This window comes from Ctenopharyngodon idella, chromosome 16, assembly GCF_019924925.1.
Source record: "Ctenopharyngodon idella isolate HZGC_01 chromosome 16, HZGC01, whole genome shotgun sequence".
Classification (NCBI taxonomy): Eukaryota; Metazoa; Chordata; class Actinopteri; order Cypriniformes; family Xenocyprididae; genus Ctenopharyngodon; species Ctenopharyngodon idella.
Window position 1 is genome coordinate 35,496,710 of NC_067235.1, and position 20,586 is coordinate 35,517,295.

At 36.6% G+C, this 20,586-nt stretch overlaps 1 protein-coding gene across 1 annotated transcript in view; it reads right to left on the bottom strand.

The window, feature by feature from the left end:
- LOC127497324 (exostosin-1a) overlaps positions 1-8,003 on the bottom strand; it is a 57,431-nt gene extending 49,428 nt beyond the window's left edge. The window contains exon 1 of the mRNA XM_051865729.1: positions 6,472-8,003. Coding sequence (XP_051721689.1) covers positions 6,472-7,385 — 914 coding nt within the window. The 5' untranslated portion in view covers positions 7,386-8,003. The remainder of the gene's footprint in view (positions 1-6,471) is intronic.
- Positions 8,004-20,586: the final 12,583 nt, after the last annotated feature.

Here is a 20,586-nt window from a genome sequence, read left to right on the forward strand (position 1 = left end):
GTGTGTTTTGCTCTTCACATCTGTGGAAACACTCAGTCAACTCTTTCTAATCATTCTTCCTAGTTTCTGTGGAGCAGAGCTACTGATTTCATAACTTTTCAGAAAGCTACAATATTAAAATTAGATTTTTGAGTAGAAACATTCCTTTTTAAAAGCTACAACAACAGTGTCTGTGGGCGGGGCAAAGGACATACTGTTCGCCGGTAGCCAATGAAAACAATAGGTGGGCATTATGCAAATTTGTTACATAGTAACAAGCTTGTAACAGGAAGTGAGACTGGAGTTAATGACGACTCGTTTCAGCAGTTCAGACAATAACTTTATTTGTCGTGCACTTTGATCTTTGCAGAGCTTTTACTTTCACAAACAGCTTTATTACACACTGCATGAAAGGGAATATTCAAAAAGACATAATAAGGGAACTTTAAAGACCACAATTGCATGAAAATCCCTTCAAAATCAATTATTTCCATGAAGTTCAGTTTGGTCAGTTTCAACCTAATCATTTTGTTCCATAATCTTTCATGAACGTCGGACTGAAATGATGCAGATGAATTTGTGCACTCATGAATAATTCATGAAGATTCTGAAATTTGAAAGTGGAGAGAAAAAAAAAAACCATAACATGAATAAAATACATCTGATCAATTATTCAGCGCCACAGCCGTCAGCATTTCACATTCACAAGAACGGTCATGTTCAACAACTTCAGCATCCGTCCTTGCAGAGCCTATGGCTACAGCGGGAAATGAGAACGGAATGAGCATCCGCCTCCAATGGAAATACGGCATGCATTTTTCAAAGTTGTCATACGGCACGTCAAGAAAAATGGTCCATAAAATTTAGTTTTAAATGTTTGAGGCAGTGTGATCAAAAGTGATCGAAGTGAATTTAGTCCATATGAATATTAACTTCTTAATGGCACAATTTATTATAAGGTACACTTTGAAGTCATTGCAAACTGCTGAAAAAAGCAAACCTGTTACACAGATTTGATACTGATGTGCCAAGCATACTGTAATACAGTACTGTAAAGGCAACTACTAAGACTTAATAAGCCACATGTGCTGCAACAGCTGTTTCCATCCAAAGTTACAAATGTGCACAAAATTGGAACATCGCAAAAAAAAAAAAAAAAATGCGAATAAAGCAGCATGTGTTCAAGAGAACACAAGAGAAATCGTCACATGCAATCGGGCTCTTTTTTCCTCCATCATAGATGAGTTTGTCTCAGAGTGTCAGACGAAACACAATAAACGCTGTCATGTTCTCTTGCGTTCGGATGCTGGTGTTCGTGGGAATCTTCTGGAGGGAATTAAAACAAATCATTTTGCAACGTAGAAGTAAGCTATTTTCTTTGGAATTTTATTTCACCACTGAATAAAAAAAAAAAAAAAAAAAAAAAAAAAAAAAAAAAAGGTAATTAAGACATTTTATCTCACAATATGAAGTCAGAATTGTGAGTTATAAAGTCAGAATTGTGTGATGACGTCAAAATTGCAAGTTATAGTCAGAATTGTGAGATATAAAGTCAGAATTGCGAGTTATAAAGTCAGAATTGCGAGATATAAAGTCAGAATTGCGAGATATAAAGTCAGAACTGCGAGATATAAAGTCAGAATTGTGAAATATAAAGTCAGAATTGCGAGATATAAAGTCAGAATTGCGCGTTACAAAGTCAGAATTGTGTGATGACGTCAAAATTGCAAGTTATAGTCAGAATTGTGAGATATAAAGTCAGAATTGCGAGATATAAAGTCAGAATTGCGCGTTACAAAGTCAGAATTGTGTGATGACGTCAAAATTGCAAGTTATAGTCAGAATTGTGAGATATAAAGTCAGAATTGCGAGTTATAAAGTCAGAATTGCGAGATATAAAGTCAGAACTGCGAGATATAAAGTCAGAATTGTGAAATATAAAGTCAGAATTGCGTGATAAAGTCAGAATTGCGAGATATAAAGTCAGAATTGCGCGTTACAAAGTCAGAATTGTGTGATGACGTCAAAATTGCAAGTTATAGTCAGAATTGTGAGATATAAAGTCAGAATTGCGAGATATAAAGTCAGAATTGCGTGATATAAAGTCAGAATTGCGAGATATAAAGTCAGAATTGCGTGATAAAGTCAGAATTGCGAGATATAAAGTCAGAATTGCGAGATATAAAGTCAGAACTGCGAGATATAAAGTCAGAATTGCGTGATAAAGTCAGAATTGCGAGATATAAAGTCAGAATTGCGAGTTATAAAGTCAGAACTGCGAGATATAAAGTCAGAATTGCGAGTTATAAAGTCAGAACTGCGAGATATAAAGTCAGAATTGCGAGATATAAAGTCAGAACTGCGAGATATAAAGTCAGAACTGCGAGATATAGAGTCAGAACTGCGAGATATAGAGTCAGAATTGTGAAATATAGTCAGAATTGCGAGATATAAAGTCAGAATTGTGAGATATAAAGTCAGAATTGCGAGATATAAAGTCAGAATTGCGAGTTATAAAGTCAGAATTGCGAGATATAAAGTCAGAACTGCGAGATATAAAGTCAGAATTGTGAAATATAAAGTCAGAATTGCGAGTTATAAAGTCAGAATTGCGAGATATAAAGTCAGAATTGCGAGATATAAAGTCAGAATTGCGAGTTATAAAGTCAGAATTGCGAGTTATAAAGTCAGAATTGCGAGATATAAAGTCAGAATTGTGAGATATAAAGTCAGAATTGCGAGATATAAAGTCAGAATTGCGAGATATAAAGTCAGAATTGCGAGTTATAAAGTCAGAATTGCGAGATATAAAGTCAGAATTGCGAGATATAAAGTCAGAATTGTGAGATATAAAGTCAGAATTGCGAGATATAAAGTCAGAATTGCGAGTTATAAAGTCAGAATTGCGAGATATAAAGTCAGAATTGCGAGATATAAAGTCAGAATTGTGAGATATAAAGTCAGAATTGCGAGATATAAAGTCAGAATTGCGAGATATAAAGTCAGAATTGTGAGATATAAAGTCAGAATTTCAAGATATAAAGTCAGAATTGCGTGATATAAAGTCAGAATTAGCTTTTAAATTGTTTTATTCCGTGACGGAATCAAGCTTACATCATTTTTTTGAATATGCGAGATGTCTGAAAACCAAATATTTGGTTTTCACATATTCATAGATTGATTAATAGTCAGCCAATTTAGCTTTTTGAGATGCCGATAATCATGGCAGCTTGGTTGATTGATTTAAGTACATCAATTCTAAAATCAACAGATAATAAACACTTTTGATTAAATATTGCAAAAAATAAATGTTCATTTGATTTCGGAAATTGTGTACATCTCATTTGACATCAACAATCATGTATATATCAGCCATCTAGATATCAGCATTAGTCAACTACTATTTTGTTGAATACAAATATGAATGCAGGGACCGTGTATGCTAATAGTATGTTATAAATGCACATATCACTAAGATCACAGCTGTGTTTCGGTAGGGTTATGATGTTGTTAACTATGTGAGTATCTCTTCAGAACAGCCTGTCGGTAGGCGGTTGACACAGAGGTCACGCGGCCAGAGACGAGGGGTCACCCGGGACACAGGCACTCTCGGGTGAAGGAGTGGGGTCTGGGTAACGGCTGTTTAAACAGAGAGAGGGCTGCTTTCCCCCCACTGGCACCAGGGACATTGTTCCCTCTAATCCTTCAGAGCCGCCCGTCCCCGTCTCACCGGGCGCCGCAGCCACCAGGACAAAAATCACAGCAGGAGACCGGGGCCCGAGGCACCCACCACACAGACGGAGATCACTGTTTGTTCAACAGCGTTAAAGGCAAAGTAAAGAGTTTGACTTCTTAACACCTGCCTCTCGGGTTAAAGGAACATGATAACAATTGAGGAAGAAGATTGAATAACATAATGTTTATTGCAATCTTAATTCAGAACGATAAATGCAGACAAAAATACACTAGTACAGTTCAAATGTTTGGAGTCGGTAAGTTTTTTTTTTTTTTAATCAGAAATGTTTCCTGAGCATCAAATCATCATATTAGAATGATTTCTGAAGGATCATGTGACACTGAAGACTGGAGTAATGATGCTGAAAATTCAGCTTTGATCACAGGAATAAATTACACTTTACTATATATTCACATAGAAAACAGCTGTTTTAAATAGTAAAAATATATCACAATTTTTACTGTATTTTTGATGAAATAAATAAGCCTTGCTGAGCAGAAGAGACTCTTTCAAAAACAACCCCAAACTTTTGAACAATAGTGTAGGCACTGACGAATATATCCCGCTTGCGTGTGGTACAGATATTCAGGGTTATGTCACGCACACTGAAAGCTTTTGCTTCCTACGGACTGTAATGCATTAAAGCCAGAGCAGCTTTTTTATGTGCACTTCAATTGGAAATGATATGTTATAATGATAAGCATCAGCTTAGGGTTTGAAAAAAAAAAAATCACTGCATTAGAAAACGTTTTTGATCATCATTTGAATCAAGCTCAAGATATGAGCATTTCACAAATTTCAGTGTCTTTCCCACCAGAATGACAGCAAATATGTTTTTTTGGTAACACTTTATATTAACAAATCACACACTAAGTATAGATTATTTTTTGATCCTTAATGTATATGCAAATAGTTCATGCATAATATATTCACTCATACAGTGGCCCCCAAATAGTATTTTGCTCTGAATGTCACTGAATTAGATCAAATATCAAAGCAATATTTATTTGAAAGAAAAAGCACGACACTCTCCAAACTGAGCATTTCACAAAAAACCGACTTCATGCATCCACTACAGATTACTTTTCAACACCAGTTGCTTTAAAGTCATCGCAAACACATCAGAAAAGTGAAGTTAGTTCTGACAAAAGATTTAGCATCATTTGTTTGCAATTTCTTTAATATTTTGCTATCTAATGAATAGACAATAACACATGTATATGGGTCGAAGACGAAAAAGGGTTTTCAAGCATCAAAACAGTAAGTGTAATACAGCTTTGAATTGTTGTTGTTGTTTTTCAGTGCATCAGAACGGGTCCTCTTTAATTTGATTGTTTTTTTCTGAGCAAAAATTAAATATCATACTTTTTTACCCTGATTTACAGAAGACACACACTAAAATGTCATGATATTTACAACAAAAATATATTTATGCCATAATTACTTTTGCCCCAAATGCTAATTACTTGTAATTTTACATTTTTAAACTTTGCTATTATTCTAGGTTTTGCCCATTCGTCAGCAACAATTTTTTACTCATTTAAAATGCAATAAAATTTACTATGCTCACTTATTCTTTTATATATTTTAATATGTACAGATCAGAGTATGTTGTTTCAATTTTTATATAAATATAAGTGTTACACTGAATGACAATGGAACATTATTTCACCCACATTTTGACATTTTATTCTCCCAAAACTTATTTGAAACCTTAAAAGTGGATGTTTTGCATTTAATGTGCTTTCTGTGTATATAAAATCACTTTTGTAAATTTCTATTGATGCGGACATCTAAATGTCTTTGACCCATATATATATATATATATATATATATATATATACACACACACACACACACACACACACACACACACACACAGTCAAACCAAAAGTTATTCAGATATTTTTGATATATTTTTACTAGTGGGTTCAGGACACTACAGTTCATTTCTGTAAGTGAGGATAGCAAAATAAAGTAAACTGTGACATATTATACCCAAAAATTCTTCATACAGTGGACTACCAGTAAAATTGATAAAAATTTGGAACCAAAAATTATTCAGACACTTTGACCTGACCATGTTTTGCTTAAGTGTTATCTGACATAATTAAGATTATTTTTTTCTGACACAGTTTAACTCTGAGATCTTGTCATATTTCATTACCATTTTTTTTAAACTGTACTTAATAAACTGAATTAATGAATGAAATGTTCAAGGTGTCTGAAGAAATTGTGGTTTGACTGATATATATATATATGTAACACTTTACAATAAGGTTGACATTAGTAACTACATTAGTTAACATGAACTAAACTCTTCTGAAGCATTTATTAATATGAGTTCATGTTAATCTCAACATTTACTAATACATTATAAAATTCAAAGTTGTATCTGTTAATTTTAGTTAATGTACCCGAGTTAACATGAACTAACAATGAACACTTGTATTTTTATTTTTTTAAGTACTGTAACAAATGTATTGCTCATTGTTAACGTTAATGCATTCTCTAACGGGACCTTATTGTAAATCTATTGTTTAAATCTAATGTATTGTTTGCATCACTACAAATCTAAAAAGAACATAAGTTTTGCTTTAAAAAAAATGCAAACATAAATGACACTTGCTTTGATATTTTGTTCTCTAATGCAACGACATGAACACATTTACATGTGCACTGTACATGATCTGCTGTTCAGCACAATATAATAATATTTAGGATGCATTAGTTAGAGTAAATCCATCAGTTCTTACCTGTCATATTCGGCGTTGTCCTTGTCGCAGCGAGCATCTTTATGTTTCTGCCAGTCTTTGCCATGTTTGCAGGTGGTGAGGAGAACCACATCTTCAGCATTATGGATGTGATAAAGCGCATTCCTGGTGTCCGATCCAATCCCAGTCAGATAGCGTTTGCCTTTAAAAACCAGCATATATTTCCTAAACGGGGGGATGGTGTTGTATTTCAAATACCCCCTCTCTCCTCCGGTCCGAGGATGATCTTTGGAGAACAAGGGGATGGAGATGTCAAATTGGGGTCTGAAGTTCTCTGTGCTGATGCTGGCTTTGGCCAACATGGCCTGACCGATATCAAACCCCAGATCCTCTGTGTAATCCGGCCATGTGCCCGAGTACAGGTTAAAGATCAGGTGGTTGCGGCCGTTATTCCACAGGTTCAGGTTCTGGATCTTGGTTTTGAGGTTGTGGACGTACTGAGGCGACAGCTGGTCTCGGTCCAGGGTGTCAAGGTTCAGGACGAAGACGCAAGCCTGTCCCGGGTCCGAAGTGTAGAACCTGGAGCCCTCGATGGAGGACAAGATGTTTTGGTAGCTTTCTGAGATCTTCTCACCTTTCTGCTGAGGGTAGACGTAGACTTTGAAGCCGTTCTTCTTGCACAAGGAGAAGTCGAAGCACGAGTCCATTCTGCACTTGTAAGCTCCGGAGTTGTCATCTCTTTTGTGTCTCGGAGAAGTGCGGACATTGTAGTCCTCGGTTTGGGTCTGATCCCAGGGAATAAAAGCTCGTAGAGGGTCAGAGAAGGGGGGCCAGTGTGGATGGGGGTCATCGCCTCGGTTCGGACTCCTTCTGGAAGCTGGTCCCTGCAGGTAAAAGAGGAGAATGAGACACACACCCGCAGAGGACAGAATTAAATAGCGTTTTTTGGCCTGCATGTGTCCTTAGATCCAGATGGAGCGGCTCGCTGATGAATCCGAAGGTCTCAACTCCTGCTGGACAGCATCTTCCACAGACCTGCAGGGATTTGATGCTCTCGACTTCCACCTTATGATTCCAATCCCAAATCCAGAGCATGTGGGCGACTTAAACTAAACCCCTTTTTGTGGATCTACCTCTCTCCTCTCCGGTGCCTGGATCACATTAGACAGCATCTAAACTACTGTCTGATGACCATCTGAGCTGCTCTGGATCAATGGGAAGCATCAGAAAGTACTTTCGGAGAAGTGCTCTTGAAATCCAGAAATCTGAGAAATTTCCCACGTGATGTGTGTGGGTCAGAAAGACCCTGTCAAAAACTTCCCGAGCGGATAAATCCCCACAAATCCGTGAATTCTCACATGATAAATCATCCTTTTCAATCGCGCAGATGTTGGTTTGAAGTGGGTCGCGAGAACATCACAGACACGCGTTTCTATTCATTGTTACATTCAGAACGCTTTCGCGACGCCGATGATACAATGTTACATTCCAGCGCTTTAATCTGAAGCGTCCAGTTGCGATTGTTACATTGTAGCATTCCAATCCCCTCACGACGGCTGCTGATGTCACGCGCCTCCATACGTCGTGATTGGTTCGCGTCATTTCCGGGCGGACAGACGCTTCTGTAACCCGTTCACGACCACAGTCGACGTGTTTTAAAGCAACAGCAACACATATATCACAGCAAAGATATTTTCAAACCATTTCACAAAAAGAAGTGTGTTAGATTTTGAGATGATAAAACTGTCCAAAATGAATACAATTTAGACACTTTCTGCTTATCAAATGTTAGTGTACACCCTCAAATATGGCTTGCTCTTATTAAATTAAGACTTACTCATAACATATTCATCTAAAAGCAAAACAACATTCTTTCTCAAAACCTATAAAACAAATAAACACATTCTGAAATGTCAAAAGTTCAGTGGCATAACTCACACTGGGGTCAAAAAAGCCACTGAAAGCATAAGAAAATGCCACAAAGTTCTATATTATATCACAAATATCTGACAACATTATAACAATAATTATGACAACATTAATTTTTGGGTGCAGTATTCCTTTAAAGGTACTATTTTATTGCATTGGTGAATTCTGTATTCAGTCCTTTACAATAATAAATCACAGAGTGTTTCTGGAAAACAAGGATGACAGTCGGTTTCAACAGCACAGTAAAGTCATGTTAAATAGTTTAGAGCACTCTGTATTATTTACTTATTTGGGAGAAGCAAGGCTTTATAAATGAATGCTGCTAAATGTTTCTTTGAGTTATTTGTCCAGCTGCGAGGGTCTGAGAGGAGAGGCGTGATTCCTCAGGACAGGAGCAAAGGAGGTATTTGAAACCACATTCCTTGGAAGTTGTGGAGCCGTGTCCGTATTCGGGAGCTGCTACGGGCCAGTGATCAAAGCGGAGGTCTTGCCTCCTCTCCTTTCTGTCTAGCATTCCTTCCATCCTCTCATTCTTTCCTTTGGAGCTAATATTGCAAGTCACATTTTTATTCGCACACCTCTCCCTCTCCCTCATATCTAGAAGCTTGTTTCTGCCACTGAATAAAAAATAAAAAAGGTAATTGCAACTTTTTATCACACAATTCTGACAATTATGAGTTGCAATTCCGACTTTATGACTAGAAATTCCGACTTTATGACTCGCACTTCTGACTTTATGACTAGTAAGTCTGACTTTATAACTTGCAATTCCGACTTTATATCACGCAATTCCGACTTTATATCTCGCAATTCCGACTTTATATCACGCAATTCCGACTGTATATCTCGCAATTCCGACTTTATATCACGCAATTCCGACTGTATATCTCACAATTCCGACTTTATATCTCACAATTTCCGACTTTATATCTTGCAATTCCGACTTTATATCTCGCAATTCTGACTTTATAACTCGCAATTCCGACTTTATATCTTGCAATTCTGACTTTATTACTTGCAATTCCGACTTTATAACTCGCAATTCCGACTTTATATCTCGCAATTCCGACTTTATATCTCACAATTCCGACTGTATATCTCGCAATTCCAACTTTATAACTCACAATTCCGACTTTATATCTCGCAATTCCGACTTTATTACTTGCAATTCCGACTTTATATCTCACAATTCCGACTTTATAACTCGCAATTCCGACTTTATAACTCACAATTCTGACTTTATATCTCACAATTTCCGACTTTATATCTTGCAATTCTGACTTTATAACTTGCAATTCTGACTTTATATCTCACAATTCCGACTTTATAACTCGCAATTCCGACTTTATAACTCACAATTCTGACTTTATATCTCACAATTTCCGACTTTATATCTCACGATTCCGACTTTATAACTCACAATTCTGACTTTATATCTCGCAATTCCGACTTTATAACTCGCAATTCTGACTTTATATCTCACAATTCTGACTTTATATCTCACGATTCCGACTTTATAACTCGCAATTCTGACTTTATATCTCACAATTCTGACTTTATATCTCACGATTCCGACTTTATAACTCACAATTCTGACTTTATATCTCGCAATTCCGACTTTATTACTTGCAATTCCGACATTGTATCTCACAATTCTGACTTTATATCTTGCAATTCCGACTTTATAACTCGCAATTCTGACTTTATATCTCACAATTCTGACTTTATATCTCACGATTCCGACTTTATAACTCACAATTCTGACTTTATATCTCGCAATTCCGACTTTACTACTTGCAATTCCGACTTTGTATCTCGCAATTCCGACTTTATTACTTGCAATTCCGACTTTATATCTCACAATTCTGACTTTATATCTCACGATTCCGACTTTATAACTCACAATTCTGACTTTATATCTCGCAATTCCGACTTTATTACTTGCAATTCCGACTTTGTATCTCGCAATTCCGACTTTATTACTTGCAATTCCGACTTTATATCTCACAATTCTGACTTTATAACTCGCAGTTTCAACTTTATATCTCGCAATTCCGACTTTATGTCTCGTAATTCTGAGAAAAAAGTCAGAAGTGTGAGATAAAAAGTCACAAGTACCTTTTTTATTTTTTATTCAGTAGTGGAAACAAGCTTCCATACCCTGATGTCTTTCCAAAATCCTTAACACTTTCATTCATCTTCGGAACACAAATGAAGATCTTTTTGATGAAATCTGTCCCTCCAGAGACAGGTACATAACTACCACTTTCAAGCACCAGAAAGGTAGTAAAGACATCATTAAAGTAATCCATGTGACTGTCAATGGAGGGACAGAAAGCTCTCAGATTTCAATGAAAAGATCTTAGTTTGTGTTCTGAAGATGAACAAATGGAACAACATGAGGGAGAGTAATTAATGACAGAATTTTCATTTTTGGGTGAAATAACTCTTTAATCTACTGTTATGACATGTTTAATGTAATTAAAAAATTGACACCAGACTTGTGAACTCGATTTAATAGTCAAATTAAGGCTTTGTTTTCAGTCATCAATGTCAATCTATATATATATATTTCAGATAAACGTGCCTCTAAAAGAGACATTAAAAGAAATCTGACCTGAAATCACATACTCTCTTGAGTAGGTACTTATTTTGAATAAATAAGTACTTAACGAATTGGACTACTTTTACATTTACATACGTTTAATAAGTGAGACGCGAGATGCGAGACGCAGCGGTCAATTGAGTCCGTCTAGTCTGTGTTTACATAGAAAAACTATGGAAAAATATAGCACCTTGGACAAAGGCACCGCATGCCAGTTTTCAAGTCAATCGCACTGACTGTTGCGTAGCTGTAGCTGTTTTCATGTTTTTTTTCATTTAAAGCGCCACCAAGTGGCCAGTCACCGCATCATGTTTCACACGAGCACAGACTGAGGCCGTACATACGTGTACCAAGTTTGGTGAAATTATCTCATTCCGTTTTAGTAAAAGTGGCCACGCCCACTTTGAACATTTTGGAGTCCCGTCATGGACATGAATCGAAATTTGTACTTTTTTTATATAATTATTGACAACCAGACTCCAGAGAATCTTTTTGCACTGGTTTGGTTCCGATTGGACAAAAAAAACCTAGGACTAGTTCGCAAAAGAAGGTTTTTCAAAAAATCCAAAATTCCCAGAAAATTTCACCAGGGCGACGATCAAATCCGGGGCACTTTTAGAGCAGAATGCTGATCTATGAAAATCCTAACAATTACGACAGGGATTCAGCGCTTGAACCCATAATTATCTAGTGGAACCATGAGTGGAACGGCCCATAATGAGACAATTCTAGAAAAGTTTTTTATTCAGATAGTCAAAACTGTTTGCATGTAACTAATTTTAGCTCCACATTTTAAATAGTCTGATTATGTGATGACAAATCTAGAAGCAGCTAAATGATATCTCTGCTATCTGTACATACACAAACACAAGTTGGAACGCTTTCGCACAGTTTCCCCTCCAGGAATATCAAGCAGTTCATTGAGTTAATTTCCGTTTGCTAACTGAGAACATTCAATTGGCATAGAGTTTATTGTAAATTGAGTATTAGTGTGAACCATAAAAGGTTCATGTCAGCTTTAATTTATACTTTCCTGGATCAATTATCAAGCCGAAACATGCAGCGCTCTGATCTCCAGCAGATATATGGAGAAACCGCAGGAGTAATGAAACAAACGGCTCATCGGTTGACAAGTTGCTTAAGGTCTGATAATATTGCTGGAGGAACACAGCTGACAACTACTTCATCAAATATTCTTTGACTTGCAGTGAAAGAGACTGTTATTAATAATACAACAAATGAGCCAGAACGAAAATAAATGTCAGGCTCATGGGATGGTTGCTATGATTCAATATGAGTAAACATTACATCATATACTTCACCTGATTGTTCAGACAAGGAGTGAAACAGGCTACTGGAATATATAATAAAAGTTGATGCAACCTACATCTTTTATTCTCCCATGAATCAGTGGTATAGTTTTTTATGCTTCATTTTTTCATCTATTAGGGGTGTAACGGTACATGCTTTTGTCCCGAACCATCAAGGTACGAACGTCACAGTTCGGTGCATACAGTCAGATGATGAACACAGTCACAGTCGATCCACACTCCAATCCAGAAGGGGGCGCATGCGGTAATGCAACATTGTTTGCTAACCGCCACAACAGTAAAAAGCACAGAAGAAGAAGAACAGACGATCTATGCATAGATATATATACATGTAATCTCTGAACCGGTGTTGAGACAGCTTGAGAATAATATCTCATGTAGCGTTACATTTACCTCAGGCAAGTCATTTAGTGTCCACAGCATGTTAGTTCACTAGAGAAATGAACTCTAGAGGGGAACATATGCACTATATCAGTTTATATATTCATTATATTTACTTTACCTGTTGGTAATGTCTTAATTGTTTAATATATGCTTAAATAAATTTCTCATGAAAACAAGTTATGACAGTAACAGTATGCATATTTGTTGAGTAAAATATTTTATTTTAACTTGATTGAGCTTTCACTGAGCTCACTGCATGCAATTCATTCTGGGATTGCATTTGATGCTTTAAAATGCTGTTTACATAGTCAACTCAATCGGTTTGGTGACAGGACAACAAGGAAATACATCAACACTGAAGAAAATGGGCTTGTGAAAGCGTTTCACAGTGGTTACTGATATTTATGGAGTGATGAAGAGTTTGCATTGACGTTCCAACTGCTTGACAAAGAGGCAAATCTGATGTGAAAATTTGCCAAAACACTTCGCTTGAGTTGACATTCATATTCAGCGGCTGTTGAACTAGGGATGTTTACATTTCGTTTTCAACCCAATGTTCAACCCATTGCGAAAGTGCATTACATGCTGCCATGAGCACATCAAAACACTGAAACGAGATACAATTAACAAGCAACCACCTGCAACAATATATACTGCGCTGTGTGAACAGTCCGGCCTAGATATGAATGACTACATAAGCATATGGACAGATGTAAAGACAACGTGCCTTTGTGTTATAATCCTCGGAGATCTGGGATGGTGTAGATCTTTCCGTAGATAAAATCTGTGGCAGATTCATTTGCGAAGCCATCCGTCAGTACGGAGGTTTAATTGATGCAGAAATAATCTGACTGTCAAAGGCATGTTAATACCATCTTATATGACAGTGTTGGGAGAATAGCATCATATCAACAGCGCCGGATTCCTAAAGGCTTCGTCTAATCTCTCTGTACTGAGGTTGCAGAATGAACAGGCTGATACACGTACGACTCCATCCGATAGGATCTGAATTTAGTGTCTGTTTGACGTGGTAAAAACTGTCAACTTTCTGAGGAATGGCAGGAACTATTTTCAATAGTTGCCTATAAACATTAACTCTAACACATTTCTAAGGCCTTTACATGATCTCACACAATCTACTATCAATCGCCTGATTGATAGTTTAGACTTTTTAGTAAGCTTTAGTGGGCCTTTTTGTATAATTGTACAAACAGCTTGTGCTTCACGTGTCTTTGCTGTGAAATCTTGATTATTATAAAATAATTGTAAGAATAACTTTTGTATATTGTTAGTTATACACATTTTTTTTTGTTTAGATCTTGCCTAAAGGTTCAATGAACAGTAAATAAAGGTTCAATAAAAGCAGTATTTTTACTGTTTATGAAGAAAATGTAGTATTGCTCATGTAAAATTTTGGGGGCCTGAAAACACAAACTTTTGAAAACGGGTTTTAAAGTGCAAGTTTTTGAACACATTGCTGTTATCATTTCCATGTAAACTACAAAAATGAGCACACATATTACATGTTCAATCTACAGGCGTGTAGTGTTTCTTTACAAAGTGACATCGCCATCTACTGGCCTGGCAGTAGAATACAGCATTTTTACTCGTTTTGGAGGATCCGTGTGAATGGGGATCGTTTTGACAATGTTGTCGTCTGTACACGGAAAGCCTTTCCATGTATATTACATTGTCGTCGTGTAAACGTACCCTTAGTTTATTTACAAAAACAAAGACTAAAGGCCTGTTCACACCAAGAACAAAAACTATAGAGATAACAATCAAACAAAAATCGTTCTAAAGTGCCCACACAACAGCTATAACAATAACGATATAGAGAAACGATATAGTTGGGATCACTTTCACAATTAGATGGAACTGGAATAAATACTTTGACTGTTGCAATCCCAATCGGACTTATGATAGCTGCCTGAATCATAATCATGCACCGTTCGCTGTCGGCCAGAGGAGAACTGTCCCCCCGACTGAGCCTGGTTTCTCCCAAGGTTTTTTTCTCCATTTTAACACCTGTTTGCCACCTGATGTCACCTGTTGGAGTTTGGGTTCCTTGCCGCCGTCGCCTTTGGCTTGCTTAGTTGGGGACACTTGATATTCAACAATGTTTCTGGCCTGCATTGACACCATTGTATGCGAACTGAACTGAGCTGGATGATGATAATAATAATAATAATAATATTGTTTCTTACAATGGAATGAATCAATACTGAATTTACTGAAGCTGGACAATGACACCATTTTCTTTAAGAGCTGCTGTGCAGCCAAAATTATATACCAGTTATCACTGTAAAGCTGCTTTGACACAATCTGCATTGTAAAAGCGCTGTATAAATAAAGGTGACTTGACTTGACTTTCAGAATGATTTTGTCCAGCTGTTGCACGATAAAACACCGACAGCCAATCAGAATCCATTCTAATTTAAGCGCTCGCGCATTTAAAATGGCAGACGACATTGCGGAGAAGTTAATCGCAGAGGTCCAGAAAAAGGCATCACTTTTTGACAAGTCAAACCCCCTTTTCAAGAACACTTTAAAGAAAATGGATATATGGAAAACAATCGGTTATACCCTCGAAATAAATGGTGGGAAGTATTAACGATGAGATCATTAAGCCAGGCTAGCAAACAGTGTAACATAAAATTACCTCAGGTATCCAGCGCTAGTTTCGACAACGTTGTCTAACTTCCTTTGAAGGTGCATTTAAAGAGACTAGCCATTTTTTTTCCACTATATTGACTTCATCAGCTAAATTCACTGTTAGATCGATTACACTAGCTATTCACTCCAAACATAGCATGCTGAGGACATCTGCTGGTTAAAGCTGTGTAAATGCAACAAGAACTGCAAAAACATGTTGTACACACTTTGAAAACTGCAGCGCGTGAGATTAGAATAAACAGACATTATTGTTTGTTGGTGTGGACGCAAATTATGTTATCATTAGTTATCTTTATAGATATCGTTCTTGGAGTGAATGGGCCTTAAGAAAGCAATCCAGAAGGCAGGAATCAACATAACAGCTTCACTAAAGCAAAGACAACACAAAACAGGAGGAGAATTAAACTGAGAGCTTAAATACACAGGCGAAAACAAACTGAACAAGAAACAGGTGCACAAAACAATCAGTAAAAATAGCAACAAACAAGGGCATAATCAGTAGGGCTCCAGTTTTAGACACACTCGTAAACTTCCCTAAGCACTTCACCTCGGGGGAATCCCCTCTGCCATTTTGAAGTGCGTTCAACTTCGTCAAGTGGGCGAGGGAAGTGTATTTGGACAGAAGCTCAACCCCTTTTGACCGAGGGAGCGAGTCGACTCAACATGTACACTTCAAGCATTCATAGACCACGATGCAACACAATTGTGACTTCACAACGGATCGCGTTTAATTCCATTGTGGATTCCAGTGATCAAGGGTTTAATGCGTTCCATTTAAACACATTGCAAGGGTTCCGCCAGTAGTGGGCGCTCATTCAACGTAAGCGATGACATACATCTGAGTGAACGAGACGGAGGGAAGTTAGCGAGGGAAGGACATAAAAAATGGACTTAAATACAGCCTAGGAAACAGAAAAGAAGTGGGAATATTGGGAACAAAGGAAGCAGGGATAGAACACAGGGAAACAATGAAATACAAACTAAAAGTCCATAAAACAGAACATGATCGTTACACATTAAGACACGTGATTTGAGTAACACTGTAAAGTTTAATGTTTAGGGTTTGTTTGAATCACTTGACTTAGCATACAAACGACAGACCTTTTGTGAAATGTCAATAAAAATCTGTTGAATTCAACATAAATAATATTGTTTTGAAATGTTCCTTCCCTAAAAATATAAAAGAACTGTTTTCAGGCCTGTGGTCTGACGGCAGGCCATGGAGACCATTTATATGCAAATACATCTGCCAGTTTCAATGTGTTCACATAATAAAAGACCGACGTTTGATCAAGGCGGATTTTAGATCAGAGTGTTGAGGTCTTTTCATCTGACACTCACCTATAAATGCTCAGAACCTCCTTTCTGCATTTTCATCAGGTTTCTTACGCTTTGAGCTTCATTTTGAGCTTGCTGAGATTTACACATTTATCTGCATCTGAGACGCGTGCGGCTGCATCTTTACACATGGAAATAAATCATGATGATGCATGATGTTTACAAGGTTTAATGTGCTCTCTTTAATCTCTCAGTGTTTCTCATGGAGCAAATGGACTTTTGCTTAAGTTTCCTTAATCTTATATTACACCATTGTATGAAATACTACACCATTACCCGGTCAGATATTTCATATTCGTCCCTGGCAACACTGTACGGGCAAAGAAAACAAATTATAATCCACAATTCCAGTGCTCCATCAAAATGCCTCGTGATGGGCTGTTTGTGGAGAAATGTGATTCTAAGCAAAAACCTTGAATGTTTAATGTCAGTTTTGATAATGCGACGTTTCAGGTTTCAAATCATGTCAGTTTTTTATTTTACAAAATTGAAATATTAAAGCACAAAGCTATGGAAGCCCATTTCTGTCACTTAAGAAAAAAAAATCATGCTCTGGTAATTCATAATTATACATACTATGAACTAAAACTTGAAAATATGACATACTAAGTAAAAAAATATGACTTTAAAAGCCAATTATGAGATAAAAAGTCAAAATTCTGATATTAAAAATTAAAATAATGGTTTAAAAAGTCAAAATTATGACAAAAAGTAAAAATTATGAAATGGTTATGAGATGAAAAGTGGAAATTATGATTTTAAATGTAATAATTATGAAATAAAAACTCAAAAATCTGAGATTAAAAAGTCAAAATCATGACTTAAATCGAAATTATGACAAAAAGTCAAAATTATCACATACTAAGTCATAATTATGAGATGAAAAGTCGAAATTATGACTTTAAAAGTCAATTATGAGAATAAAAGTTGAAATTCTGCGATTAAAAATCAAAATTATGATTTGTCAAAATTATGACATACTAAGTCATAATTATGAGATGAAAAGTCGAAATTATGACTTTGAAAGTCAATTATGAGAAAACAATTTCAAAATTCTGAAGTTAAAATAAAGTTATGACAAACATTTGAAATCATGACTTAAAAGTCATAATTATGAGATAAAGTCAAAATGATGGGATTAAAAAGTCAAAAAATTGAAATTATGATAAAAAGTCGAAATTATGGCAGTCATAATAATTATGAGATGAAAAGACGAAATTCTGAGATCAAAACATCGTCAGAGATTTTACACTTCAGTGCTGGAAAGGCAGACCGCATGTCATGGTGATATCTTCCATCTTTTTAAATATGAGACTGTGAACCCTAGGTGGCTCTCACATTTTTCAATTGAACCTGAGCATGTGTGGAATATCAATTGGATAAAAGGAATCAATTCACTGGGAGGTTTAATTTGCACATTTTGATTAGTCCCATTTCTCAGAGCTGTTCCCAATGAATACAAACTGTGTCTGATATACTATGCAATGCCATCACCTTTTCTCATTACCATGCCAAACAGACATTAGAGGAGGGCAAGTGGATCGTACACGCAGACCTGAGGGTTTTGTTAACGCTGAGACACACCAAAGGCCCTTTTGGGCAAACACTTCACACTGCGGCAATCTTGCTCCGACTCAGCTGTGTCCCAAAAACACTCATTTCTTAAAGTGTGTTTCTAAGCTTACATACACTGTCTCAAGGCAAATAAATTTACATTTATGACTATGCCATGTCACATTTACAGTATTTCAATAAAGCATTGCATTTCTAATGTGACACAGTGCCTTCCATGGTGAAATCTAAAAATGTTTCCATCATGCCTCAGTGAGATCTAAATTCATTTAGTCTCAGTATCAAAGGCGCAGTAGATCAATGGCAGAGAATAGCTTCGGGTCTGTGTGGAAAACGCCCCTTAATCACCTCTCGCAGTTTAAATCAACTTGCCACTATGAAAGAGTCTCAGGCCTTTAATGACTAGCCTTTGGTAACTGAGTCAACTCCTTCTTAATAGAAACCAATCAAAGCCTGCAGCAAAATACAGGCAAGGAGTGAAATCAATTATTCTTGACTGCACATTGATCAGGTGAAATATAGTTTGAGGGTCATGTTTATATGTTGATGATGAGAATAGACTAATGATACTCCATCAGACGCATTAAAAAGCATGATATTTCAATTTGATCCATCCAACAACAGTGTAAAGTCTTCACTTATTTAATAATGGTGACCAGTATAGGAGCTAAGTGAACATTTTTCTTTCTTGGGTTAGAGTTATTATGAACAGTCAAATTCCTAAATTCCTTAATTCTCTACCGTCCTTTTTAATATTAAACATATGTAACCAATGTTCTTAGGTAAATCAGACATGATATCATGTAGTTCAGTTGATGCTCTAATATTTTAACACAATTAATTGAAAATAGAATAAGACATTTCTTTTAAAATTAAAAAAACTTCACCTGATGGTATTAAATGACGAAGTTGACACATACTGACGGAGTTGACACATACTGAGGGAGTTGACACATAATGAGGGAGTTGACACATAATGACGGAGCTGACACATACTGATGGAGTTGACACATAATGAGGGAGTTGACAAATACTGATGGAGTTGACAAATACTGATGGAGTTGGCACATAATGACGGAGCTGACACATACTGACGGAGTTGACACATAATGAGGGAGTTGACACATACTGACGGAGTTGACAAATACTGATGGAGTTGGCACATAATGACGGAGTTGACACATACTGACGGAGTTGACACATAATGACAGAGTTGACACATACTGATGGAGTTGACAAATACTGACAGAGTTGACACATAATGAGGGAGTTGACACATACTGACGGAGTTGACAAATACTGATGGAGTTGGCACATTATGACGGAGTTGACACATACTGACGGAGTTGACAAATACTGACGGAGTTGACACATAATGAGGGAGTTGACAAATACTGACGGAGTTGACAAATACTGTCAGAGTTGACAAATAATGATGGAGTTGACATAACGATGGAGTTGACAAATTCTGACGGAGTTGACACATAATGACAGAGTTGACAAATACTGACGGAGTTTGACACATAATGACGGAGTTGACAAATACTGACGGAGTTGACACATAATGACGGAGTTGACAAATACTGATGGAGTTGGCACATAATGACTGAGCTGACACATAATGACAGAGTTGACAAATACTGACGGAGTTGACACATAATGACGGAGTTGACAAATACTGACGGAGTTGACAAATACTGACGGAGTTGACAAATACTGACAGAATTGACAAATAATGACGGAGTTGACAAATACTGACGGAGTTGACTCATAATGACGGAGTTGACAAATACTTACGGAGTTGACACATAATGACAGAGTTGACAAAGGTCCAGCTGGGGCCAAATATACAGTATATAGAATCATGAAACAACATGAGAAGAAATCCCCATATGCAAAAACATATTAAATCAAATTATATAGACTTTTTGAGAGCACTTGTCAACCATCAGACATAAAACCTGACAGAGTTGACGTCTGACAGAGCTGACAAAATTGAATTTTTTCTACCTTAAACATGTTGTACAGTAAAATTTATTATTTTTTCCCTCAGTTGTAGCTGCCTTAATAAACATATCAAAAATGCCAATATTTATCCCACAACTATTTACAGAAACTATTACACCGGGATGACGGAGTTGACATGTTAAAGCTGTGACTGCATTATTTGTATGAAATATAAAAAACTATAAAACTTCCAGGACTATGTGTCCTACTGTGAGATCCACAATGAGCAGGAAATAGTGCTCCTCAGGGTTAAAGATGACCATGACATTGAGGCCATTTTTTTATGAAAAATATAATTCAAGACTGTATTGTTTG